Source organism: Suricata suricatta, chromosome 5, assembly GCF_006229205.1.
Source record: "Suricata suricatta isolate VVHF042 chromosome 5, meerkat_22Aug2017_6uvM2_HiC, whole genome shotgun sequence".
NCBI lineage: Eukaryota > Metazoa > Chordata > Mammalia > Carnivora > Herpestidae > Suricata > Suricata suricatta.
Window position 1 is genome coordinate 65,072,539 of NC_043704.1, and position 26,984 is coordinate 65,099,522.

A 26,984-nucleotide genomic window follows, 5' to 3' on the forward strand; every position below is an offset into this window, starting at 1 on the left:
CTCTCTCCCAAGACCCAAAATTACATACACACACACACACACACACACACACACACACACACACACACACACGGCTTGATTTTGCGTTTTCAACTTCAACAGTCATCAACGGAACAATGGTGTCTTTGCTGGTATAGTCAATCTCCAGAGTGAGACCCTCTCATCAGTCCTTTGTGAATACTTTTCAGGCCTATGAGGGCCTCTCAGCAGGTATAAAATGATCTTTAGTGTACTTAAAACCAGTGATGGTGGCAATAGCTTAAATATCTAAGGTACTCAGGAATAGCTTTAAAACTTGGAATGTGATTGGCAAAAGAGTGCTTATGAAATATACCTGAATATGTTCCAGCTTGTAGGACATGTTAATGGCTTTCGAGAAGAACTGTATATGTACAAAAATTGGAGAAAGTAGAGGTTTTGAGTCTAGCAGAAAATAGCTTTCATCTCTCCCAAGAGTCCATCCACAGAGCATTTGGGGCCCCTCGGGAAACCTGTCCAATAGGGGTTTGAGTGGAAGTGAGGGGGCTAAGGGCAAAAAAAAACCAGGGAGGAAGTCTGGAAAAAAGTTCAGAGACCAGATGAAAATGAAACATACTTTTTAGACCACAGAAGATACCAAACTTCTATGGGAAATAGGACAGGGGTATAGATGCAGGAAAACTACCTTTGAAAATGAGAGAAGCGGGGCGCATGGGTGGCCCAGTCAGTTAAGCATCTGACTTCAGCTCAGTTCCTGATTGCACAGTTCAGGAGTTCCGGAGTCCTGTATGGGGTGAGCTTGAGCCCTGCTCAGGTGAGCCCCACTTGTCTCTCTCTCTCTGCCCCTCATGGGATTCTTTCTCTCTCTCTCTGCCCTTTCTCACCTGTGCCCAGACTATTAAAAAAAAAAAGAAAGAAAAGAAAAAGAAAGAAAATGAGAGAAGCCACCCTGCCTCCAAAAATTAAAAAATGAGAGAAGCCAAGATGCAGGCAATTAGGTCCTGATGTCAGGAGACCTGAGTGTGTGCCCTGACTCTAACATTTACTAGCTGCGAGATTTCTGGCAAGTCCCCCACCTGTTCAGAACCTCGACTTCCTTATCTACCCTACTTATCTCAAGAGTCAACAGGATCAGTAAAGTGTGAGTAAAAACATTATAAAGCATAAAGCATTATAAAACTGAGTGGCAGTGTGAGAAAAAATCAGTAAAACTCTGGAAGTAGCACACTCTTCCAAGTATTTGTGATGTCCAAATAGACTGCACTCTTATAATCCTTAGCAATGACAGTAGACAGATCCACAAAACTCCAAAAGCCTGGCCTCTTTGTTGCAGTTGACAATGAAAACATACAGGGCCGGAAGTGGGGAAACTTGGTTCCTCTGAGGCTGAGCTCCGCTCCCCAGCTATGCAGGGAAGCAGGAGGGTAGCAGCCATGAGCAGGCAGGTGTCACTCCCCAGAGCAGGTAAAGTGGCATGGTAGGGAATTAGAGGTCTTTTTTTTTTTAATGTTTATTTATTTTTGAGAGAAAGAGAGAGAGAGACAGAGTGTGTGTGTGCATGCGTGAGTGAGCGAGGGAGGAGCAGAGAGAGAGGGAGATGGAGAATCTGAAGCAGGCTCTGCAGTGTCAGGGCACAGTCAGTGCAGAGCCCAACACAGGGTTCAGACTCACGAACTGTGTGAGATCATGACCTGAGCTAAAGTCCAACACTTAACAGGCTGAGCCACCCAGGCACCCTGAGGTCTTAAAAAATTCTATTCTGCCTTGAGGAGTTTCACAATGAGTCATTTAAACAACTGGTACATTATCTTGGTTACAAGATTGATCTGAATAGTAAATAGGCATAGGGCAGTGGTTTCTAACATATAATAAAAAAAAAAAAGTGCAGATGCGTATTAGTCATTGAAAATACACAGAATTTCCACATGGTAGTGGCTGTGTCCTGTTGCCATTTGGTAAAAAACTGAATTCTCAAATATGGATCCTCAAATTCCTCACAAATATTACTCTCTTCCTTTACCCTCCCAACCATGACCAGCGAGCCACAGCCTCCAACATGGAGCTCCCGGGCATGGGCTTTTGGCAATTACAACAGTGCAGTCTGATTATAATTAAGAGAATATGGGCAGGATGCTAAACATTCTGTAGAAAAGAGAACAGGAACATGAAGACCATCACTATTCTCTTTCTAAATGAAGAAAAAGCACAGCTTTGACTTGTCCCTACTAAGTTAAACATAAACCAGGACAGCCCTAGGTAAACCTGTCCTACCTATAAAATGCATTTTCTTTTCAAATTCTCGTTCCCCACTTGGGAGGTGACTAACGCCTTTCTTGGGAGCCCCAAACCCTCCTATTCCCTCCCTTTCCCTGTTTGGGAAGGACATTATTTACACTTATTGGCTAGCACTCATTCATGTTAAAGTTTAACAATCAAAGTGTCAGATAATGACGGATGGAGAGACCCTGGGGTGCAGTTGCAGAATGCTTAAGAACATCCACATCTACATGATTTATGTGTCCATTCACTCACACAAACAAAACACTATTTTTGTTCTGACCCAGAATCCATCTCCTATTACCTTCCTTAGATAATCCTCTCCCATCCCTGCCCCCAACCCCAGGAAGCTCAGCAGTGCTGTCGGCTTCCCTCCCAAATCCCTGCCACTGCCGGTCAGTGCCACCCCTCTACCTTCCTTCCAAATTAAAGGCTTCCCAAGCCCTGGCCTCCACCCCTCCTACCCTATAACCATCCAGGTGTGCCCCAGAGGCCAGCCCTGCCGCACCCAGTATTGATGGTGGGCAAGGAGCAGGCACAAGAGGATGAAAAGAACAAAAGCATGATGTGGCCCAGGAGAGGAGACGCAGAGGCACCTGCCATCGGCCTGGAGTGCCGGTTATACAAAGGGGAAGAACAGGAGGAAGGGACAGAAGAATAAAAAAAAAAGAGAGGGAGTAAAAGGACTCCATCTCATTTGCCTTTAAACTGCTGAGGATCGGGGCACCTGGGTGGCCTAGCCCGTTGAGCATCGGGCTTCAGCTCAGGTCATGATCTCGCAGTATGTGGGTTTGAGCCCCGCGTCGGGCTCTGTGCTGACAGCTAGCTCAGAGCCTGTCGCCTGTCTTCAGATTCTGTGTGTGTCTCTCTCTCTGACCCTCCCTTGCTCATGCTCTCTCTCTCTCTCATAAATAAATAAAATATCTTAAAATATTTTTAAAAAATAAAAATAAATAAACTGCTGAGGATTATGGATACTGAAATAAATGTATCTACAGGCCTCAAACAACAGTAAAACACCAACGCTAGGCACCAAAAGCTTTTCCGTATTTTACTACTGAGGTACTTTCGATCTATTATTAGTTAATATGTAATTTGTAAACGGCTAATTCAGATCCTCCAGGTACAAAATCATTTTTACAAAAATATTTTAAAAACTAGTACATAATGTGTTCCCTGCTGGGCTATTCCTCGAAGGCGTGTCTGGGCGAGTGACCCCGGGACAGGGCAGCAGCAGCCATGACCGCACAACCGTGGCTGCTTCATCACTGTCCTCCTCCCAGCACTGCATCCCCGAGTCCACTGCATCTGGATTCTTCACCTCTCTCCTCTCTTCTGCAGCCTTCTTCCCACCTGGAACCCAGCTCTTCACAGATGCCGTGCGGGATAAATGAATAACAGATAGACTTCTTCGTACCTTTCTACCACAGATGAGAACAAATCTGGTTCTCCGAGACATTCAGCAATCTTATTTCCTGTGGGCTTTCTTAGCCCGTAACGTATCACTTCAATTTAAGGTTCTCAAGTAGCCTGGCTTCTTGGTATTCTTTGAATAGTCCTTTTATACTTAGTCCTTCAAGTATCTGTATTAGAAGATTGAACTCTCAGGGGCAAAACAACCAAGAAAGCTGTCTTCTTTCAATTGTTTTACATTCCTTATTACTTGGAGCTCTGCTAAGAAAATACAAAAACGAGAAATTCAGCTCAATAATTAGCTGCAACAAGTTCTTAATGTGTGCTACTAGAGAAAGGCTCTAGTCCAAAATTATTGCAATAATATATTCAGTTCTTCTGAATGTCACCAGAAGATCCAACGTCATGCATCAGACCAGAAATCCACGGTGATATTGGTGTATAAAGGATTATAATCCACAGAGAGTAATTTATAAATACAACTGGTCAACCCATCTGTTCTCCAGACTCTTGACACCTGATGTAAGAGCTTCATCCTAAAGATAAAAAGAACAATGTAAATGGTAATGCATGAATTTAACATATATTTCCATTGCTTCTCTGCCCCATCCCCCAATTTGACAAAAGCATCTTTGTTATTGTACCAGCTGGGTTTCCTGCTGCAAATAGTTAAGTTTCCCCTCTAAAGTAACAGGACACCAATGATAGCCATGTGTTCATGTGTCAGACCTCATGGTAAGACCCGAGGGACCCATGATGAGAAGAGTCAGCGCACCCTGTCTGCAGGACAGAAGGACACACAGGTAACATGGGCACAATACTATACACGCCCTCCACTGCTGACAGGTCCTTGGCTAAGCTTCAGGGGATCTATGAATCCTCCCATAGTGCTGTCTGTAGGCAGGGGAGTACATAACTTTCCTAAGAGTCTCAAACAAAATCAGAATATATGTAGAAGATGATGAATGAAGCAGAACCTGACTTCATGAGGGAATCTGGGGAAGGTGCACAGAGAAAGTAGACGTGACTGAGGCTTAGAAGAGGAGAAAGGTGCAGGAAAGGACAACCAGGCAGGGCCATCACCCCGCAGAGACATGCAAAGCAGCAGGATGCACTTCAAGAAGCAGCAGCAATTGAATGACTAGAGCCTGGGGATGTGGAGAGTGGAGCGGGTGGTGAATTGAATTGGTCTCTAGGAACTCTGGGTGAAAAGCAATACATTTCGGTGACAGTAGCATCAATATGGACAGAGACCAGAAACACCATGAGCTAAGTAAGATCAGAGAAAAATAATACAGTATGATTTCACTTGTATGAAACTGAAAAACATATAAATCTCTTTTTATACAGGGATACACACCTCTGGGAATAAATGTTTGACAAAGGCTCTTCTAGTGAGCCTTGCAGACCCAAAACATAGACTTGAAGGGGTTAAAAACAGAAAAATTGCATTCGAGTCTGGCCTGGAGAGGCTAATTTGGAGATAAGAAATAAATACAAGGTCAAAAACATAGTCCACTTGAGTCTGGTCTGAAGAGAATTGGAGCCTAAACTCGAGATTAAAAGTAGAAGACAGGACAGAACATAGTGCCCTCCCAAGGTCTACATTCCACCTTGTGCTGACTTCAGTTATGAGGATGGATAAGGATGTGAGAAACCCAGGTCCAAGGCCAACACACATAGGGCCCCCACTGTGCTTGCATCAAAGAAAGGGCTTTCTCAAACAACTTGTTAGCAAGCATTCTTTTTCTTGTGGTTTGTGAACCAAATAAAATGACTCCTGGCCTATCTGTGTGCAGCTTGACCAATGTTTTAATCTTAGCTTTATTGGCTTAAATGATGCATATATCATCCTGTTTTTTGCTGAAGACATCCTGTTATGTTCCTGATTGTGGGATTTGTTCAACTTCACTGTAAGTGCGTTACAAAACTTGGTTGTAATTTGTTAATCAAAAACAAAGTCATAATTATTGGCAAAAAACCAACCGGTACAAAATGAGATAGGTTTGTCACTTTCTTAATGTTGAGGACTGATGCAAAAATGAATGAGATAGTTCTCTGTATACTTTCTATGATTAAAGAGTCTTATCATAAAAAATTAGTCATTATAAAAAATTTCTATTTTTCTAATGTCATCATTTCCAATGATTAAAACATCTTATCACTAAGAATTAGTCACTGTAAACGATTCCTATTTTCTGATGTCATGTTATTGCCTGATCAATAAAAAGAGACACCAAAGCAGACTGAGCAGAGATGCCTGCCTGGTGATCAAGAAAGAAACATGTGGCCCTCTCATCACTCTCTCACGCCGACACCGTCCATCCTTCAGGGACACCTGGATCTGCTGGAGCTGGACTCCAGCAAATGATCATTATCACAAGTAATTATCCCAAATATTAAAAAAAAGTGTGACCTCTTGGGGGTGGGGGAGGGAAATGGGTCGGGGGGGAAGTTACACACGTAACAAATATAAATTGGGTGGTGGGCACTACCACTGTTCATGGTATCAAGAATCTTCACACTTTTCAGACATTTGTATTATTTTGCATCTATTCCATAATTAATTTTTTTAATTTAAAGAGAAAAATGCACTCTTGTAGACAAAGACTAGAAAGACACATGGAAAACAGACATAGCTATTATGTTAAAGTTGCAGATTCTATTAAATGGGCTATAAGCCTTTTTTTAATTTTTATTTTTTAAATTTAAATCCAAGTTAGTTAATATATAGTGTAATAATGATTTCAGGAGAATTAGGTGATTTATCATTTACATACAGCACTAGTGCTCCTCCCAACAAGTGCCCTCCTTAATGCCCATTCAGCCCATCCCTCCCCCCACCCAACACCCCACCAGCAACCCTCAGTTTGTTCTTTGTATTTAAGAGTCTCCTCTGGTTTGCCTGCCCCTCTGTTTTTATATTATTTTTGCTTCCCTAATGTTGCTGTGTTTTGTATCTCAAATTCCACATATGAGTGAAATCATGATATTTGTCTTTCTCTGATTTATTTCACTTAGCATAATACACTCCAGTTCCATTAAAAGACTTCTAATATTGTTTTAATGTATAAACTGTAACAAAGCCCTGTAATATTTTAATAGTTTTTTTTTAATTTTTTTTTATTATTTATTTTTGAGAGGGAAACAGAGTGTGAGTGAGGGAAGGACAGAGAGAGAAGGAGACACAGACTCTGAAGCAGGCTCCAGGCTCTGAGCTGTCAGCACAGAGCCCAACATGGGGCTCAAACCCACAAACTGTGAGATCATGACCTAAGCTGAAGTCAGATGCTTAACTAAGCCACCCAGTCACCCCAATATTGTTTTAAAATTTAGACTCTAACAAAGGGACTAAAAGCACTTTAATATGGTTTTTAAACGTAGAAGAAAATTAGAATAAAGAACTATAGATTCTTCAACTACAGTTCCATTAGCTGGCTTATCTGTCAGGTTCCTGGGTGAATGGGCCTAATCTTGGGGCAAGAGAAGTATACGGTAAGCCTAGAACAGCTCATCACACAGGGAAGGGAGCTCTCAAAACTAGTGTAGTTATGTCAAAGGACTCGAGAGTCAGCTTGAAGATCCCAGTTGACAATGATGAGACAAACTGAACATAGAAAAGAATATTAACTACATCCCGAAGGATGCTGGGGAACATCAACTCATCATTTTGAAAACTGAAAACTCAGCACTGATTCTTTCCCTTTATCTGCCTTTTCTATAAGAACCATACCTTGGCTTACTCAAACAGATGAGGGCAAGGCCTTTTTTGCAGAAAAATATATCTAATAAATGCAGAAGGCATGATAGAATTTCAGAATTTTGTGATTCCTAAGTGAATAATAAATTTATTCAATGAGCATCAATGGCTGCTAAAAATCATCAGGTGAGAGACTGATAGGGAACCTGGATGGAACTGATAATATCTAAACCCACAGATCAATCCTAATATCACAAAAACCCAACCAGCCATCATGTCTTCCTGTTGTGACACAAGAAGAGAGATATGATGTCACTGATGAAGTGTTCTAACCCCCAAATAGTACTGCAGGCTGTTCAAGCCTCCAGATGTAACTCCTAGCTTCCAAGGGAACGTAGAGGTCAGAGGCACATATGAAGGTACCAGCAGGATGCAAGTCACAACATCCACAAGGTATGAAATTCCAGGAGACAAATGACTTGATTTGTTCAACAAATAAAATGCAGTGGGAAAAAGGTAGAAGAGAGGTAATCTATAGATTAGGAGATTTTTCAGAGGCAGCATCCAAATGCAATGTGTGGACTTTGTCTAGATTCTGATCGGAATAAACCAACTGTTAAGGGAAAAAAATTATGAGATGATCAGGGAAATCCAAACACTAACTGGATATTTGATGATATTAATTAAGTACTGTTAATTTCAAGTATAATAATAGTATAGTGGTTCTTTCTTTAAGACTTCTTATATTTAAGATATCAGATACACACTGAAGTATTTACACATGAAATGCTGTGATATCTGATTTGCTTGTAAATAATCTAGAGGGGGAAGAGGAAAAAGCAGGAGAAAAGGAAGAGAGGACATGAATTAGTAACCGTTGAAGCTAGGTATGGGGTACATGAGGATTCAATATGCCACTCCCTCTACTTTTGTGTCTGTTTGAAAATTGCCTTAATAAAAAGCTTTGAACAAAAGAAACTAGCTCATCTGACTGAATTTGAGTCCTCATGGACAGAAGAAACCAGCCAGGTAGCCTCCCAGGCATATGAATCTAGGACTTACCGTTCTGTATTCACCTCATTGCCTCTGTCTCTAGTGTGGAAGATCATTGTATATTTACCCACATCAGGCATTGGCCGGATTATTTTCATTCTATGAAGCTCAACCCTAGAAGAAAAATAGAAGTGGTTTGTTTGTTTTTTTTTAAGTCTATCCCACTTAATCTACCACTAGGTGCTTAAAAAGCATCATTTGTAAAACTTTACATATATGTACATATATATACAGTCACACAGAGCTTCATTATTAGGATGTTAGAATATTAAAATTAGGATATTAAAAGAATCTTTTAATTTTGGGCCTCAGGCAGCAAGTCTATAAAAGAATCACATTAAACTTTTATTATTGGGGTACAAAGGGGAGGTGTCAATTTATAGTTTGTCATTTTCTAAAAACCTGAGCAAGTACTCATTTATTTTAAAATATCATGACAAACAGGAGAATCAAGTCTCTTACAATATCTATTTATTGTTTCTTTTTATTTAAAAAAAAACAAATTTTTAACATTTATTTATTTTTGAGATGGAGAGAGACAGAGCTTGAGCGGGAGAGGGGCAGAGAGAGGAGACACAGAATCCGAAGCAGGCTCCAGGCTGAGCTGTCAGCACAGAGCCTGACGTGGGGCTCGAACCGAGGACCTACCCGAGGGCCGCGAGATCATGACCTGAGCTGAGCTGAAGTCAGCCGGCGGCTTAACGGCCTGAACCACCCAGGTGCCCCTCCTTTTTTTAAACAAAGAAAGTAATGATCATTTAAGGTCCCAAGCTTTAAGGCCCACAAACCCAGGTACAAATTTAGACTTTGTTATTTATAACATGGGTAAGTCAGTTCATTACTCCAGGTCTTGGTTTCTTCACTGTAAAATGGTCATGGTGTTACAGATATGACAGGCCCAAATCAGTCCGCATGGAGCCTGCTTTGCAAACTTGTAATTTTTTTTTTTTTTTGGTAATTTCTTTGCACATAAAAGTAAGTGCAAAGAAGGGTGGTGCCTACTGCCCAGGTGAGTAAATAAATGTCAGGCAACTTTTATGTTCATATCATTGGTTTATTCATAGCTACTTGTCAAGAACCACTCTGGAGGCCATGATGTTTTTCTCAAATGAAAGCAAAACTGGGGTCTCCCCTCTGCCTTGAAGCTGAGGAGGATCGAGAAGACAGTAAAAGCACATAATATGTGCAAGATTCTATTAGTTATCCTATCTGGACAGTGAAATGATTTGGGGAACATGAGGGATACTGTTTACCTCTGGTCCTTGCTACTCTTCCCGGGGAATCTATCATGTCCCCTCTGTCTCCTTCATAAGCCAGAGCCACACAGGCCGCCAATGGGCCAGGCCATAAAGTGCTGATTGATGCCCATCACTCGGACCATTCCTACAGAGACGATGGTGAGGGAAATCCATGCTCTCCTGCCAGAAACATTCCAGAGACTCCGAGCCTAACATGGGAACAAGACCACCATGGGGCGCTGGCTCCCCACACTAAAGCACTGGAACATTTCTGGCAGTCATATTTCTATTTCTTCCGAACCCCAGCTAAGAAATGTCCTTTCTAAGAGGCAACAGGAGGAAAGACATTCTCCCAATAGCTCCCAAAGCTTTGTTATTAGAAGTCTGACGATACCAGCCTCAGGCTATGGAATACTTATTCTTGGGAGCTAGGGATAATACTGGGTCACAAGACCCAAGTTTGGCAGGGAAGGGAGCTGAGAGAAGAGGCCAGACATGCTCCCTTTGAACCCCTAGAGCATAAAGTAGTGCATGAGAATCAGAGGAAAATGCCAGCAGCCCTGAGTTTGGTGGGGTGTCAGGCCAGCAGCTGCTCCCGGTATGCGGGGCCGGCCAATGCATAAGGGTGAAAGTGCATCCTGGCCTGATCCTGGGTATGCCATTCCTCACAGGCTGTCGGCACTCTCTGCTCTGGAAACAGAACTGTGCCAGGATCCCTGGCAGCTGATCAAAAGCACAGGCTTACAGGGGCTCCTACGTGGCTCAGTTGGTTAAGCGTCCGACTCTGGCCAAAGTCATGATCTTGCAGTTCCCAAGTTCTATTAGGCTCTGAGCAGACAGCTATTTCAGACTCTGCGTCTCCCTCGCTCTCTGCCCCTCACCCACTCAGGTACGCACGCGCTCTCGCGCTCTCGCTCTCTCTCTCTTTCTCTCTCTCTCTCTAAAATAAACATTTAAAATTTTTTTTAAAAAAGCACAGACTTGGGGCGCCTGGGTGGCTCAGTCGGTTGAGCGTCCCACTTCGACTCAGGTCATGATCTTGCAGTTTGTGGGTTCAAGCCCCGCATTGGGCTCTCTGCTGACAGCTCAGAGCCTGGAGCCTGCTTCAGATTCTGTGTCTCCCTCTCTCTCTGCTCATCCCCTGCTCATGCTCTGTCTCTCTCTCTCTCTCAAAAATAAACATTAAAAATATATAAATAAAATTTAAAAAGCACAGGCTTACAACAGGCTCTCTGACCACTTTCCTCAAATCGTAGTTTTGCAGAGTTCTGGGCTCTGCCCAGTAAGTAATACCCATCAAGTCCGCAGAAACCCCCATTGACACTTTTGGTCCCTAAACACCCGTGAGCCAGAAACACCCGTGACCCTCCACCACCCTGCCAATGGCAAACAATAATTTGGGCCATCCTGCCCTCCCCCTGCTCCCTGCCCGCCTTTAAGCCTGACTCCACGGTCTCATGACCTGCTGGACCGGCATTTAGAGGAACTATCCACAAAGCGGGTTTCCGGAGCCACCACTGACAGATAGCAGAGCCCCGTGAAGGGGACCTATCCCTGTTGTTCACCTGAGTCTGAGGTCATCGTCTTCGCCTCCCCATCCCCAGTAGTTGTTAGAGAATCCATTCACCTTGAAAAATTGTTCTCTGCTTAGGGCAGTAACACCCCCAAAATATCCGTTGTAACGTAACCTGGAGCAAAAGAGAGGAGAGAAAAGGTAACATTATCACAAGGCCGTTTGTTCTCCACACACTCTTCAGAAGTCTCTAATTTCAGGGCTGGCATTCTAGGAACACTCTGAGGACCATGCACTTGCATCCATCTACTCCCACCTGACATCCACTTCCCAACGTTCCTGGCCTTCTCTGTCTGCTCTCCTTTCCTTCCCTTAAGTGCTCACATCCGCTCACTAGGCCAAGTGCTACCCACCTGTTACTGTGAATGTTCGTGTGTGCAGGACTACAGAGGTACCTATAAACGTGCAGCATGACATCTGCGCTAAACGACAGATTTCAACTCGAGTGCCAACCCACTGAACACAACGGCTGCCAAGGGCGTGGGGCTAAGAAGGATTCTGGGGCATCCTCCAGGTTCAGCATGATAGAATACCATAATGAATACATTGTCTTTTTACTTTTACTCTTTTTTGGCTGGGTGGGGTGGGGGTGGAGACGGCTCCTGCACACTTTGTATGCAAACTCCATGTCTGTGCATGCAAATCTCCATCTCATTGTCTGCATCATGGAGAAGCCAGTGCATCTCAACAATCCTGAGGTTTCTGGCTTGGTAACAAGGTAGATGATATAGTCTTAAAAAAAAAAAAAATAAGAGTACACGGAACAATGAGAAGAAGACAGTAAATTAGGTTTTGGATAAGCTGAATTTGAGATACTCCTGGTACTTTTGTTGTGGGCAAAAGGATACAGGGTTCATGTTCAAAAGAGAAGAATGGCTACAGAAAAGGCTTACGAACTAAGACGTCAAGAGGAGGTAGTGAAGGGGCGGGAGGGGCAGACATGGCTGAAGATGACACGGTAGGTACAAGAGAAAAGAGCACAGAGTGGAGCTCTGTGGATACAATAAAGAAAAAGGGAAGGGAAAGGAGGTCAAGAAGGACCTCGAGAGGTCAGAGAACACCTCCCAGTCACATGACTCATACGGATTACTGGCACACAAAGCAAACCTGAGAAATAAAGACAACCCTTGAATATCACACTATACCAATTCAGAAATGCAAATGAAGGCAGCTTAATAACTTAGATGTTACTGAATAAAAAGATATGAATACATGGAGGATTTCTAACTTTAACTTCACTTCAAAGTATCCCAGGACCAATGAAATATTTCTACTTTTCTAGATATGAAAAACCAAAAGGAGGGGCACCTGGGTGGCTCAGTAGGTTAAGCATCAGACCCCTGATTTCGGCTCAGGTCACGGTCTCACATTCGTGAGATGGAGCCCCACGTCGAGTTCTGTGTTATTGGCAGATAGACTGGGATTCTCTCTCTATCCCTCTCTATCTCCCTACCCCGCTTGCATTTTCTGTCTCAAAAATATTAAATTAAAAAAACAAAGAAACCAAAGGAAAGATCAATAAACACATAGATGTTGTTATCGCACAGGTGGAGTCAGTCCCAAAAGCTATTTCTATATTCTGAGTATAGATGGGGAAGCTCTATTTAACCCAAAGTGCAAATAGATTTACATATAAACCCCTCAACCTAAAATTCTAGAAAATGATATGACAACAACCTAAAACAAACAAAAGCAATGCAGAGCTCAGAAGGCAGCTGTTACTGGCCCAGACAGCTACTGCAGTGATTTGTAGCCATGGCCACAGGGCTCTGACTGGGAAGGGACTCTGAAGGACCTGAGACCAGCAGCTTCATGAGGACACTGCGCCACGCCAGTGCCCGGGCACAGTTGGGGCACCGGGAGAGAACCAGCATTACTCATCTGGGAGTGATCCATTAAATAACCACTATCCACTGTGCACAAGACAGACACTAGACACTGTGACAGGTGGGCTCTGCTCTCAAAGAGCTTATAGTCTAACACAAGAGGTGAGCTTCATCAGTGTTCTAAGGAAGGAGACGCTGGGCATCGGGGGCAGACACACGGGCCTGGGAGGAGTCAGACAGGGAGGAAAATGGGGGAAACTCTTGGTGACCAGAACTCCATGAGGAAAAGCAGAGGGAATCACAAATGCGGGCTCTCTGGGAGCACCCAGAGAGCAGTGCAGCCGTAGTGAGAGGTACAGAAGGACACCAGCCAGAAAGAAAGGTTTAAGGAACTCTTAAACCTTTCTCAGCTGTTTCTTAGAAGGCAAATGTCTAGGTGTTTGTTGCTCTTGGCTTTTGGTTTTTCTTCTTATCAGGGAAAGCATAAATATTAAATTGGCCTTGGAACAATTTTTTTTTGTTTTTTCTTTTTAAAGGGCTGTAAGACCCAACGATAGGGAAAATGCAGCCATAAAAGAACAGTAGAGCCCTTGAAGAAAGCAGGCAGTTACCAAAGGAATTTCTGGCAGTAAAATTTGCCACAGGCTGGTCCAGTGACAACACTGATCCATAATCAGTAGGATAAACAAGATTAATTTCTGGCCGCATCAGAGTCTGAGACAGTTTGGGCAAGTTACTTCAAGTTCTCCTTCTACAGGGTGTGAACTTCTCCTCATGGATTTTGCCCAAAGTAGCAGAGGTAAGAAGTAGGGGAATGGGGTGAGAGCAATTCCTACATTACCTGTGACCACCTCTCTCTGGACACAGAAAAGGAGGCAGTTTACATGATACATACAATGAAGTAGAAAAATGTAAACAACCACCATGATCAGAGGAAAACTTAAAACAGAATAGAAGATTAACATGGGAAATATATTAGAATTCTGATCTACAAATATGATTCTTCTCAGCTTCTAAAAGAAGGCCATGGGTTGGCTCAGAACTTCTTACATCCAGATCAGAAGAGGAGACACATTCAATCACCTGCTTCCTAAAGAAAACCCCTCTAGTTACTCAGAGAAGACAAAGGCTCTCTGATATCTAGTTACAAAAGAAATGTCTGACCAGTTACAAGAGCAAATCAAAACATCAAGATTCATACAGGGGCTGTTTTTAGAGTAAGTAGCATCTGATAAAATCCGTGATTATGGCACTGAAGTTTTGCTGAAAATTGATTCCAAGAACTCAGTTTCTTGTGGTCCAGCTAAAACAAAAAATAAAAAAAAAAATTCTAGAATCCCAACAGAAAGCCTTTAAACAATTCCATGTATCTACACTCTGAAATAAACAACGAAAACAACCTTGTGTGATTATAATTTCTCATCACAGATGTTCAGAAGGAATTGGACGCTATGAAAAGGTCAAAGTACTGGTAGTCTGTGTCATATACATAGTGATAGCTTATCAATTTTACACAGATGACTGACATGTTTCTGAAAATGCCAAGGTACCTCGACATAATATGCTGCCTTCTTCCATGTAGAGGTGGCTCAAGGAGGCCAGAAAACAAAACCTCCAGGTAAGGATATAATTCTTATATCCTTATTCTTATATCATATAATATAATCACAGGAAAAAAGTCCTGTGATTCTTTTCCAGACCCCTCCCCTTCCTTCTGGCCCCACTGCCCCTGCCTAAGTCAGGAGCAAGGCATCTCCTGTGTCAGCTTCTCCCCTCTGCCTCGCTCCACTCAATACGCTAACGGTCAGCACTGAGCTTTCTCCTGTCATTCTTCAGCTATAACCATGCGTCAGAAGCCCCAGTCCCTTCCACAGGAAATCCTACTTCCTAGCAGACTGAATGAGGCCTGCATAATCTGACTCCTGCCTATTCTCATCTCCTGCCTCTCTTCCCTCCATCATGAATGGGAATTCATTCTTGAGCCCTAACAAACTACCTGCATTTCTCCCCAAAACCATGCCATGCTCTCTTGCTTCCACATCTTGGAAGTTGGAAAGCTCTCACTGTTGCAAAAGTTGAAGGTGCCACGTTCCCTGGGGAAGAGCTTTAGACTCTTCCGTAAGTGTTTCTTAAAGGCCCTGTGTGCTCACCCATTGTGGCTTGTTGTAGGCATTTGTTTATATCCCAAGTTTACACAGGGTATGGGTTCAAAGTCAGTACCTGAGGCAAAAATCACCTGTAATGTTACTCTTGGAAACCTCTTAAACAGTCCAAAGTGAGAGACCTACACAATTTGAGAAGCACAGAAACAAAGATTAAGTAAAGGATTCAGGGTTTCCGTCTCATGCTCAATTCTCCAAGCAGACAATGGTGGAATGCCCTGTGTGATTTTATAATGTTATAATTCTCTCTTTCCCTGCCTCCTCCTGTCTCCCCATCATTACCAAGTGCTTACAGTAGTATCAGCATTCGTGCAAAATGGATGCAACTTCACTGTGGCTGCCTGTCTCCCCACACCAGCACGCAATGGGGAGCTCTCTAAATGGGCGCCGGCCTTATTCAAACTGGTCTCACGGCCCCTAGCCCAGCAAGCACCACAGAGGTGAGCACACAGGAATGGTAGGGGCTGAGGGATGCGGATAGGTAAACATGCACATCTGTAAGCAAACACAGTTTCATTTGTAGACAATTTCTTTGGTCACTATTTCCCCTTGGTTGGGCTTGAATAGAGGCTGGTATGAAATAAGGCTGAACAGTAGCCATACGTCTGCTGGGAGGCAGAGGGGGAGGAAATGAAGACAGAAATTATGGTGTCTATGCAATTCTCTCAGTGGCTTTGGGAGTCAGGAACTTGTCCTGGGTGTCTTGGTCCCTGAACAGACCAGTCAGTAGATTTGCCCTTCCCCTGCTCTCCCTCAGAGCCCTGAGAAGACGCCACAGTCTGAAAAGACAATTCACATTCTGACAACAGAGGCCAAAACGCTGACCTCCGGGGCACGCTCTCGTTGCCTGTTCCAAGGGGAAGTCAGGGACACCTACTCAGTGTGGACTTGCTGGTAGAAGTTCCACCGAGGGGGCGCCGTGGGCGGGGCTGGCCGTCATTTGCGGTGCTTGGATTGCTTTCCCTCTCCTGTTCTTTCCCTTTTTCTTTCATCCTCTGCCAAGGTTGTTATAATTCCCGTTTTGAACTTTAAGTGGTAAGTCATGGACCATTTTCCTATTCTTTACTTTTCTATTATTGTCTGGACACTACGCCCCTCACAGCTTTGATGACAGCAGAGGGAGCGTCTCAGCCTCAGCAGCCCTGGGGCAGAGCCGCCTCACTGCTCACCTGTACCCAGTGCTGTTCCGACCGACCACCAGATGCTTGGGCTGATCCTCACACTTATAAAGGTTCAAGTCGTTCTCGGGCACCAGGTCCACATCGTGGAATATAAAGCAGTCCCAATTTTCATCCTTGAGAGCTTCTAGATAGCCCACATTCAAGAGTTTGGCTCGATTAAACTTTTTACGTCCAGCCTACAGATACAGAAATTAAAACTTGAAAAGCTCCAGAGATCAGGTTTCACGCCGCACCGCTCCTCAGTTCAGAGGCAGGAGCTGGTAGTATTCTTTCCAAAGTACAAGAATATACTTGTGACATGAAGACCTAACAGAGTAGATTCGATAACAATTAAAGACCACTTGTTTCCTTGTGTGTGTTTTGTGGGTTTTTTTCACATATACTTATATTCTAAAAGTCATACACATGCCTTGAAATGCACACTGTTTAATGGTTATAGAGTTTCAGTTTTGCAAGGTGAGTAATTTCTAAAGACTGGTTACATAATACTGTGAATATATTTCACACTACTAAACTGTATACTTAAAAGTGGTTAAGATGAACTTTTAGTGACTGTGATCCTGGGGAGAATCTGGCAGCGTTCAGGGCATTGGATTTCATTGTTCTCTCAGCCAATCAACCTTGCTCTGAAGCCCCTCAATAAAATGGTTTGATCCAAAAAACAAAAAAAAAGTTAAGATACTAAATTTTATGTACATTTCACCACAATTTTTTAAAAGGTCATAGTTTTAAAATACAAATAAAAATAACTCAAAAATGTTTTTAAACATACATTTATTCCACATAAAACTATAAACCTTCTTACATGGTAGTCATGCCAATTGCGTTACTGTTTAACTTCCAGCTGATCCCAATCTTACCCTATGTAACAAATTTGTACTGAGCTTCTAAGAGACATAGCTTGCCAGAAAAAAACAAGAAATCTGGACCTATAAACAGAAGTTTTTGGGGCACGTGGGTGGCTCAGTCGGGTAAGTGTCCGACTTTGGCTCAGGTCATGAGTTCCAGCCCTGCATCGGGCTCTGTGTGACAGCTCGGAGCCTGGAGCCTGCTTTGGATTCTGTGTCTCCCTCTGTCTCTCACCCCTCCCCTGCTCACCTGCTATCTGTCTATCTCACTCTCAAAAATAAATAAACGTTAACATTTAATGGTAGAATGTAATAAACAGTTTATTGTAATGAAAAGTACAGGTAATTCTCAAGAGCTATCATGCTATTTTCCTGAAAACAATAACACAAAGCATACACATTTTTTCTAGTCAGAAAATATTGTACGTTGGGGGCTGCTGTCCTAAGAACAGAGAATGACCAACAATGTTAAAAAGAAAAATAATTATAAGCCAATAGTAAAATTTTGTTTCAAATCCTAAAAAATGGCCCCTGTTTATTATAAAGTATACACTGCAGAACTGCATCCTCAGATTTGTGAAAAGTTGTCCTAAAACAAATATTGCCGGTGATAAAACAGTATGAAGCATGTGGTTAATGATTTTGCATTCCTGACATCTGTAAGGATTTGAGGGGGAATTATTTGGATGGCCTGGGACAATTTGGGGAAGCTAGACACAGATAGTTAAGTGGATGTCTTTTTTTTTTTTCCAATAAACATTAATACCAAATATAAGCATCTTTCATCTGCCACTCTACTTAGAGCTAAATTCTTCAAAAGCAGCCTCCACTTATCACTTACTGTATACCTTCTGAATTGTCCTCTGGAAGCCCAATAAGGGACTCAAGAAAGTGAAAACTAAACATAAAATGTCTTATGTAATAAAAGTTATAGGTGGAAAGGAGGCAGTCCTAGAACTCCCTGGCTATTAACACAGTATCTGAAGGACCCCCTGCCTAGATCCCCACTGAATAGCCGTGCTCCATAATGAAAAATCCCAGCATCTCATCATGTAGTGTACAGCAGCTACGGGCGGAAATATAAGGTACACCTCAGGAGAAAATCTTTGGGCAGTCATTGGCTAACACAGAAGGGCTCACACACACAAAAATAAAACAACAAAAATCAGACTTCCTCCAGAGGTCCAAGTCAGAGACAGTAAAATTCCCAACACTTAGTCTGATTATTCCACACTGTGAGACAAGAATTTCCTTTACTCCTTTCATGGATAAATGAGGAATGAAACCTTTTCTTTGGTGATGGTTTGGTGCTCCTTTTACCCAAGATAGCCAAAGGGCCAAGTCCCTCAGTCTCTCCTCAGAGCCGAGGACTGGGAGGGCAGAGCCCTGGTCTGCACCCCCTGCCCCCACTCACCTGGTGGATGATGTAGATGCCATAGTCCAGCTGCTGCCTCTGCAGGAAGGGGTGGAGGTGTTCGAGCAGGTACACTAGGTGCTTCTCTCGGTTCCGGTGTGGAATGAGGATGGCGACCCGCTGGGAAGCCTTACATTCCTCAGGGTGATACCGGCCTCTGTGCACTTTGGGATTTTTTGCCTCCACCTCTTCCAGAGTGAGATCTGGTTTGAAAACAAGCTTGTTCTGGCCCCCTACAATACAGACAGAACACAGGAAAGAACAGTAGCTGTCTCATCAAGGGTGGACAGGATTATATGAGCACTCACACAAACACTACTTAGAACACTGCCCAGCACACAATGAGGACCATGTGTGTCAGCTTTTATTATTATTACTTGGTCATGAACTGTAACCAGAGTCATGTGACCCAGGGCATTGTCTGCAAAAGCAAGTAAATGACATATGAGAGCATTCTCTTGTGGTGGGGTAACCAACTCTGGGTCTATGACTCATCCACGAGGAGGAGATGCATTCTGTCCCATGGACCACAGTAAAGAGCCGAGATCAGGGCTAGACTGAGTAACTTCAAACTTGCTCGATCCTCTTTTCCTTCTCAAAATTAAAAAATCAGGAGCATTCCATGGACTCAAGCTCCTGGGCAAGGCCGTCTTCCTACTCTTCCCATGAGCTGCTGGGAGCTATCCTAGCTCCCTGACGATAAAAACCATGAAAGGAAATAGCGACTAGCCTCACACCTAACCCAGCAGTAACACGTATGTGCAACATCACAATTCTCCCATTGTGCACAGTAGCAGACACCGCCAGTGGAGCCTTTGCTCAGCGAGTCTGGACACAGCCTGACTGGCTGAAACCCAAGGCCATCCATGGGAACTGATCTCATGCAAGGCTTTACAGATCAGGCTTAAGACACTGGCTGCCCTCCTCAATCTGAATTAGCAGGGAATATCGACCGGTAAGAGAAGAGGCAGAGCTTTGGGTAGAGAACTCAGCCACACGTTTTTTAACTTCATATATACTGGGGTCGGGCCATAACATCTCAAGATGCTTGAACGTTGTGCCGTCCTCTCCTGAACAAAGCAGTCACAGGCCCTTCCAATGTGTAAGTCACCCCACCTTGCTCCATGTGACTACCGCTGTCCTGGCCACGGCTGCTTAGACTAGGCTCCGGTGTCCGTGGAGTGGCTGACTCAGCCCAACAGCACCAAGGACAAACAACTGCTTCCAGCCACCTAGAGACAATAACTAGCTGATAGGAAAGAGCTTTTCCCGAAGGTGTGAGACGTGGAGTCGGCAAAAGGCCCTAAAAACAAATAGGACGTAAAAGGCAAGCTACCAGAGCTGCTGCCAGGCCACAGCGCGGTTGGAAGATGATGGTGTGCCTGTTGTGATGGTTCCCATGTAGCCTGTTATCAAACTCCGCCCTGTGAGCAAACCTAAGCCTCCATTCTTGGCCCCTGAAAGAGTCCGATGCAACAAGCCTGATATAAACCCCCTTGCTCACTTTCTCGGTTGTCTTAACTTTTCAGGTGCTTACCCTTCTAGAGCCTGCTTCCACTCGCCATCAGTCTCCTCCCACTCCCATGGCATCTTCTCCACTTTGTTCCTTCTTGGGTCACTAATGGCCCGTGTTACTTCATCACTACTCTTGTCACCCTCTTAATCCAGGTACTTCCTCAGTATTCTGTCATGGCCAATGTATTTTTATGAAAACTTTTATTGCTTAAATATGTTATAAGGTTTTGAACAAGGGAGACAGTACAGTCAGATATGCATTTCAATACCTCATTTTCCTATCTCAACTTGTGTAACTTGTGAGCAGAACAATTTCCCTCGGATAATCAGGAGTGATATTTTGGCTTTTCCACGACTGAGTAAAGAGAAGCAGGATGCGTGTACAAACACAGCACAAGGCTGTGATTCAGTTATGACAGAGGGTCTGCAGTTTTTCGTTCAGCCAAGGGCAAGAAGCCACCCCACAGGGGGCTACGTTCGTGTATGTACTTTTCTGAGACAGAAGGAATCTAAACTGGATTTTTGATGAACAAACAGGAATCTACCACGCAGACAGAGATTGAGGAAAGGCATTCTGGAAAGAGGAAACAGTGTAAGGCTCAGAGGAGTATCTGGAGAACTACAAGTGCTTGGATGTTCTGGAGAATCAGGTCTCAGGGAAACTTTCTGGACTATATCGCTGTGGAGTTTTTCCTCTCTCATCAATGTATTCTATAAAACCAATTTACTGTTAATTTATTAGTAGTATTTTTTTTAACATTTATTTACTTTTGAGAGAGAGAGAGTGAGACAGAGTACGAGCAGGTAAGGGACAGAGAGAGGGAAGTAGACACAGAATCTGAAGCAGGCTCCAGGCACTGAGCTGTCAGCACAGAGCCCAACGGCGGACTCGAACCCATGAACCATGAGATCATGACCTGAACCAGAGTCGGGTGCTTAAATGACTGAGCCACCTAGGCACCCCAAGCAATCTACTATTGATTTAAATTGAAAGGCAAAACATCAAAGGGGACTCAGAATATACAACATTAAGAAATAAACTAAAGACAACATTGAAAAGCCTCCTCAGTCCTGTCCCTTGACTGTATACTTCTGGCCACAGGAATGCTAACAGATGTGACTTGAGTGAATTTCTCCACCTGTGTTCTTGTGCTCTGTGGATGCCAGGAGAAGGACATGCCCAGGCGAGCTCACTGATCTCAGGAGGAGAGGGTAAGACACATGGAGCAGAGCCACCAGCCTAAATCAACAAGCCCCCCAGTTCATCTGGCAGACCTGGGAACGGAATACATGCCTGCTGATGTGTGCTTCTGAGACTTCTGTGGCTTGATAATAAAGTTGGGGATGCTCATATAATGGGAAAATATACATCAGCAGTATGGACACATCTCACAAACATACTGTTGAACAACAAAGGCAGACACAGAAGATTACAGTGTTTCTAATTATGTGAAGTTTAAACACAGGAAAAATCTAATGGATGGGGCTAGAATCTTGAAATAAGGGTCATGACTGAAAAGCATGAGGACTCCCAGGGTTCCAGGAAGATCCCAGTTCTTAATTTAACATACTGGTATGTTAAATGAACAACCTATGTTCATGTTGTGAAACTTAACCAAGCTGTACACTTCTGATTTTGATCCTTTTCTGCATATAAATGTAATATTTAACTAAAAAGTTTACATAGCACTTGAAAAAAGGAAAAAAGCAACTTACTGAGGTACGGAGACACAGCAGGGCAGGTGTGGAGGTCTGCTTCTCTCACGGACGCTTCCTCAGTCAGAGCTTCTCCCTGCCCCCAGACTAGGACCTTGTTGAAATTAGCCATAAAATTCTTTGCTTTAGGAATCTCTTGGATAGCACCCACGAAGTAGTTGCTGGTGGCCCACCCAAGCACTGTCAGGCACAACAGAAAAAGCAACAGTAACCGAAACTTGTAGCAAAGGTGCAGAGTCACTAAGAGGCCCATGTCTGTTACTACAAGAGGATTATGTATCTCTCTCCACTTCACCGCAGGCAGGAGGCTTCAAGTTCAACTCTTCCAATCTGATGGCAAACTTGGTGACAACTGAAGATGCAATGCTTGCTTTTGTTCAGTGATTCTGCTCCAACAATCTCTGGAAGGCAATCACAGAGACATGTTCCACATGGAAACCCTATCGTCGATGACTCAGGTCAGTGCAAACTGAAAACCTATCCCCAGAGGATCTGACTAACAGTAAAGGGAATTCACCAATGAGGAGATTAGAAGATCGGATTTCAGAGGTAGAAGGTTCCAGCTATCTATACATCCCAGGAGTTTTCTCTGGGTTATCACCCAGGCTGCTGTCACCCAAGAAGAAAAGGCATTTCCAGATGTCGCACAGGAGGAGAAGGCAAAGAAAAGGCTGTGAAAGTCTCCTCAGTTCTGAGGCGGGCCCGGCCCAAAATACAGCCTGTCAATTTTTTCTTCAGTGGCCCCTTCCTGGCACAGCTTTAAGAGAACATTAGCAACAGGTAAAATCTGTTGACTCAAAGAGAAAATAAGGAGAAAGACAAAAGCTCTTCTCTGTGACAGCTAGAAAAACATGTTCCTCAACAACAGGCATGAAAGTCCAGGCTGTTTCAGCTATAAAAGTTACATTCACAACGAGACACTGGCACAGGGCACATCCCGACAGGGGGTGAGGGCAAGAAACGGAAGAGAATGCCAACACAGGTGCTCAGTAATCTGCAAGACTAATAGGTAGAACTACAGTGCAGTGTGTAAGATCAGTGGTTTGGATTTAGGCAGAAACTACAGCTCCACCACAGATCGGCCATGACACCTCAAGCCAGTCACTTAACTAACCTCAGTCTCCTTACCTGTAAAACGGGAATAAAAAGAGTACCTCCCTCGAAAGGTTACTGTGGGACTGAACAGCCTAATGCATTATACATAAAGTGTTCGCCCACCTCCTGACGCGCAGGAGCGCCAAGTACGTGGTGACCACCACTGCTGTTATGGTTCTTTACCTACATAAAGCAACTCTAGACTAAGGATGGCCAATGAGTACCCAGAACACACTGGTGGCTGCCTGAACACCACTGTATTGTACTGTATTTCTCACTGTCGGCTGATGAATGCCATTCTCATTTCAAAGCTCATAAACATGTGGTGGAACAGTGTGAATTCACTTCTGAAAGGTGACCGTGCTCTTAGTTATTGACAAAGATCCAGTTTCTGAAGCCACAAAGCTGAAGGCCTACTCTGGACCATACTGACTGCACTAAGGTGCCGGAGGCTACTTGGCCAGGCCCCCAGGGACACAGCCAGCAATCCCCCTCCCACATACTCTCCGCACTGCCAACACCACATCCGTCCTCAAATTCTAAGTGTGTTATCAGAAGGGTAGAGCAAATGCCAAAGCCAGGGCAGATCTCCATGGCCAAACAGGCCCTCAGTTAAACGGATCGTTAAATGGAGACCAAAATATTTCCGGTGCCAAGTAATAACATGAAAACAAGTATGATCACATCTTAAATAACAAAAAGGAAAACAGAAATAAAATCTGTATGTGTGTATGATTACCACTAAAACTATAGAAATAAAACTCGAGAGAGAAATATTAGCCATTAGGGTCTTGTGAAGGTATCATAAGAAGTTGATGCCAAAGGCAGTAATAACAGCTAATAAGAAGAGTGATTTATTTGTGCATTTACTCTGTGGCCTCCACTGGGGTTAAATCATTTGTATTAACTTACTTCTCATCTCAACTTTGCAAGGTATGAATCACTAGGCTCATTTTACAAAAGAGAAAAATGAAGGGAGATTAAGGAACATGCCCTTCACCCCACAATTAGTAAGTGGTGGAGCTGGGGTCTGAACCCACAAGGCCAGGCCCAAGGCCTGCCTCTGCCACACCCTTCACATGGAATTTCATCTCCTTCCTCATCTAGGTACCTGGGGGCACCCAACACAAACCCTTAAAATATGCATAGTTCTCTTGGGCAGCCTCTCTCTCCCTCAGCCTCCTGTCCCTTTCCTTGGGACTGTGTGTGCATGGCTTTCTGCATCTGTAAGTCTACAGGTTTTTGGGGCCAATCAGACAATCTCTTGGGGACCCAATTGTAGGAGACTTAACTGCTAGAATTGGCAATAGTGGTTTTTTAAAGTGTTTTGTTTTTTTTTAATTCCAGTTAGAGGGTGCCTGGTTAAGTGTCCGACTTCAGCTCAGGTCATGATCTCACAGTCCGTGGGTTCAAGCCCCGCGTCTGGCTCTGTGCTGACAGCTCAGAGCCAACGGCCTGCTTCAGATTCTGTGTCTCCCACTCTGCCCCTTCCCCATTCACTCTCAGTCTCTATCTCTCAAAATAAAATAAAGATATTTTAAAAAATTAACTCCAATTAGTTAACATACTGTATTATATTAGTTTCAGGGGTACAATACAGTGATTCAAAAGTTCCATCTCAGTCTTGGAAAATTTAGACTGAGAACACTGTTCTTCTAAAAGCTGCTTATGGAGGGATAGCCCCTGGACAAGGAGACTTAACTAGCTGAAGAGACTTTTGATCACAGAGGTACTATAGTGTTAGAAACAGAAACAATCAGAAAGCACGTAAGTCCAGGGGCACCTGGATGGCTCAGTTGGTTGGGCGTCCGGCTTCAGCTCAGGTCATGATCTCACGGTTTGTGAGTTCGAGCCCCACATTGGGCTCTGTGCTGATAGTTCAGAGCCCATAGCCTACTTCGGATTCTGTTTCCTTCTCTCTCTGCCTCTCCCCCACTTGTGCTCTGTCTCTCTTTCTCTCTTAAAAATAAATAAATGTAAAGAAAAAATTAAAAAAAGGAAAAAAGAAAGCACATAAGTCCAGCACCCCCTCCTTTTATAGAGGGAGGAAGAGTGGTTCAGAAAAAATCTAACCAAGCAACAGTAGGCTGGGAATAATCACAGACTAATGTAGCTAAACTGCAGCCTATGAAATTTGTCCAAAGATAAGAAACTTATTATAAAAGCAAAAGGTCATTCTTAATGATTACTTAACAATTAGCCCTTTACTACTAATTCCACTTCTTGAGACATAGATCTACTTAAATATAATCACTTCCCCTTTTTCCTAAGCCTTAGTGCTATCCTCAAAACTGACTATACAGGGAGCCAGCATCAAGGAAGTTTAAGTGTGAGGTTTCCTTGGTACCTGGGAGTAAACATCTGAGGGGTGAAGCGTCTGTAACCCTGGTCCAATGGTCTTTCAAAAGAGATCTCCTGCTCTGCCTGCTTATCAGCCGAGTGATGAGAAGTAAGTAAGTTAATACAAATGATTTAGCCCCAGTGCATGCCACAGAGTAAATGTACTCTCAACAAATTTATCAAGCTATTAAACATGTGTATATATATACTTATCTTAAAATGTTGCTGTAAGAATTTAATGAGATGTTGCAACCAAACACAACTGGTACATTCCCAGGAACATAACAGTTATCAAGTCTATTTACCAATGTGATTCATGCTCAAATTTTATCAGAGTGCTAAGCAAATGTTATCTTTGGAATTAAATATTGAAACACAGATAATTTTAATTTTCCATTTCTCTATAATTTTTCTTGATGATTTAAAAAATAATGATTGTTAAAAAAATAGTTCTTTCTACTGCAGGTAATTCTTGGTAAATGTTTAGGGAAATGTCATTGAACTGGACTTATTTATAATAAAATTAAGTAATTGAGAGACCTTGAACCTACCCTTGAAAAAAGTTTACTGATAAAGTCTCTTCAGCAAGTGGTACTAGGAAAACTGGACAGCGACATGCAGAAAAATGAACCTGGACCACTTTCTTACACCATACACAAAAATAAACTCAAAATGCATGAAAGACATAAATGTAAGATAGGAAGCCACCATCCTCGGGAAAGCAGGCAAAAACCTCTTTGACCTTGACCGCCGCAACCTCTTACTCAACATGTCTCTGGAGGCAAGGGAAACAAAAGTAAAAATGAACTATTTAAACCTCATCAAAATAGAAAGCTTCTGCACAGCAAAGGAAACAATCAGCAAAACTAACAGGCAACGGATGGAATTGGAAAATATTTGCAAATGACATATCAGATAAAGGGTTAGTATCCAAAATCTTTAAAGAACTTATCAAACTCAACACCCAAAAAACAATCCAGTGAATAAATTGGCAAAATACATGAATAAACATTTCTCCAAAGAAGACATCCAGATGGCCAACAGACACATGAAAAAAATGTTCAATATCGCTCATCATCCAGGAAATATAAATTAAAACCACAATGAGATACCACCTCACACCTATCAGAATGGCTAACATTAACAACTCAGGAAACAACAGATGTTGGCGAGGATGCAGAGAAAGAGGATCTCTTTGGCACTACTAGTGGGAATGCAAACTAGTGCAGCCACCCTGGAAAACAGTATAGTTGTTCCTTAAAAAATTAAAAATAGAACTACCCTACGACCCAGCAATTGCACTACTAGGTATTTACCCAAGGAATACAGGTGTGCTGTTTTTTTTTTAATAATAGTTTATTGTCAAATTAGTTTCCATATAACACCCAGTGCTTCTCCCCACAAGTGCCCCCCACCATGACCATCACCTCCTCCCCCTCTCCCCCTCCCCTTTCAGTCCATGGATCATCTCCAGTATTCAGTAGTCTCCCTTGATCTGTGTCCCTCCCTCTTCCCCGCTCTCTTTCCCCCTTCCTCTCCCCATGGTCCCCTGCCAGTCTCTCCTGTTAGACCTATGAATGCAAACATATGGTATCTATCCTTCTCTGCCTGACTTATTTCGCTTAGCATGACACCCTCAAGGTCCATCCACTTT

At 43.2% G+C, this 26,984-nt stretch overlaps 1 protein-coding gene across 1 annotated transcript in view; it reads right to left on the minus strand.

The window, feature by feature from the left end:
- Window positions 1-3,292: 3,292 nt before the first annotated feature.
- B4GALT4 (beta-1,4-galactosyltransferase 4) overlaps window positions 3,293-26,984 on the minus strand; it is a 31,325-nt gene continuing 7,633 nt past the window's right edge. Inside the window, exons 2-7 of the mRNA XM_029940706.1 lie at window positions 21,896-22,296; window positions 18,665-18,897; window positions 16,391-16,578; window positions 11,226-11,348; window positions 8,432-8,536; window positions 3,293-4,205 (exon numbers count right to left, since the gene is read on the minus strand). Coding sequence (XP_029796566.1) covers window positions 4,073-4,205; window positions 8,432-8,536; window positions 11,226-11,348; window positions 16,391-16,578; window positions 18,665-18,897; window positions 21,896-22,148 — 1,035 coding nt within the window. The 5' untranslated portion in view covers window positions 22,149-22,296 and the 3' untranslated portion in view covers window positions 3,293-4,072. The remainder of the gene's footprint in view (window positions 4,206-8,431; window positions 8,537-11,225; window positions 11,349-16,390; window positions 16,579-18,664; window positions 18,898-21,895; window positions 22,297-26,984) is intronic.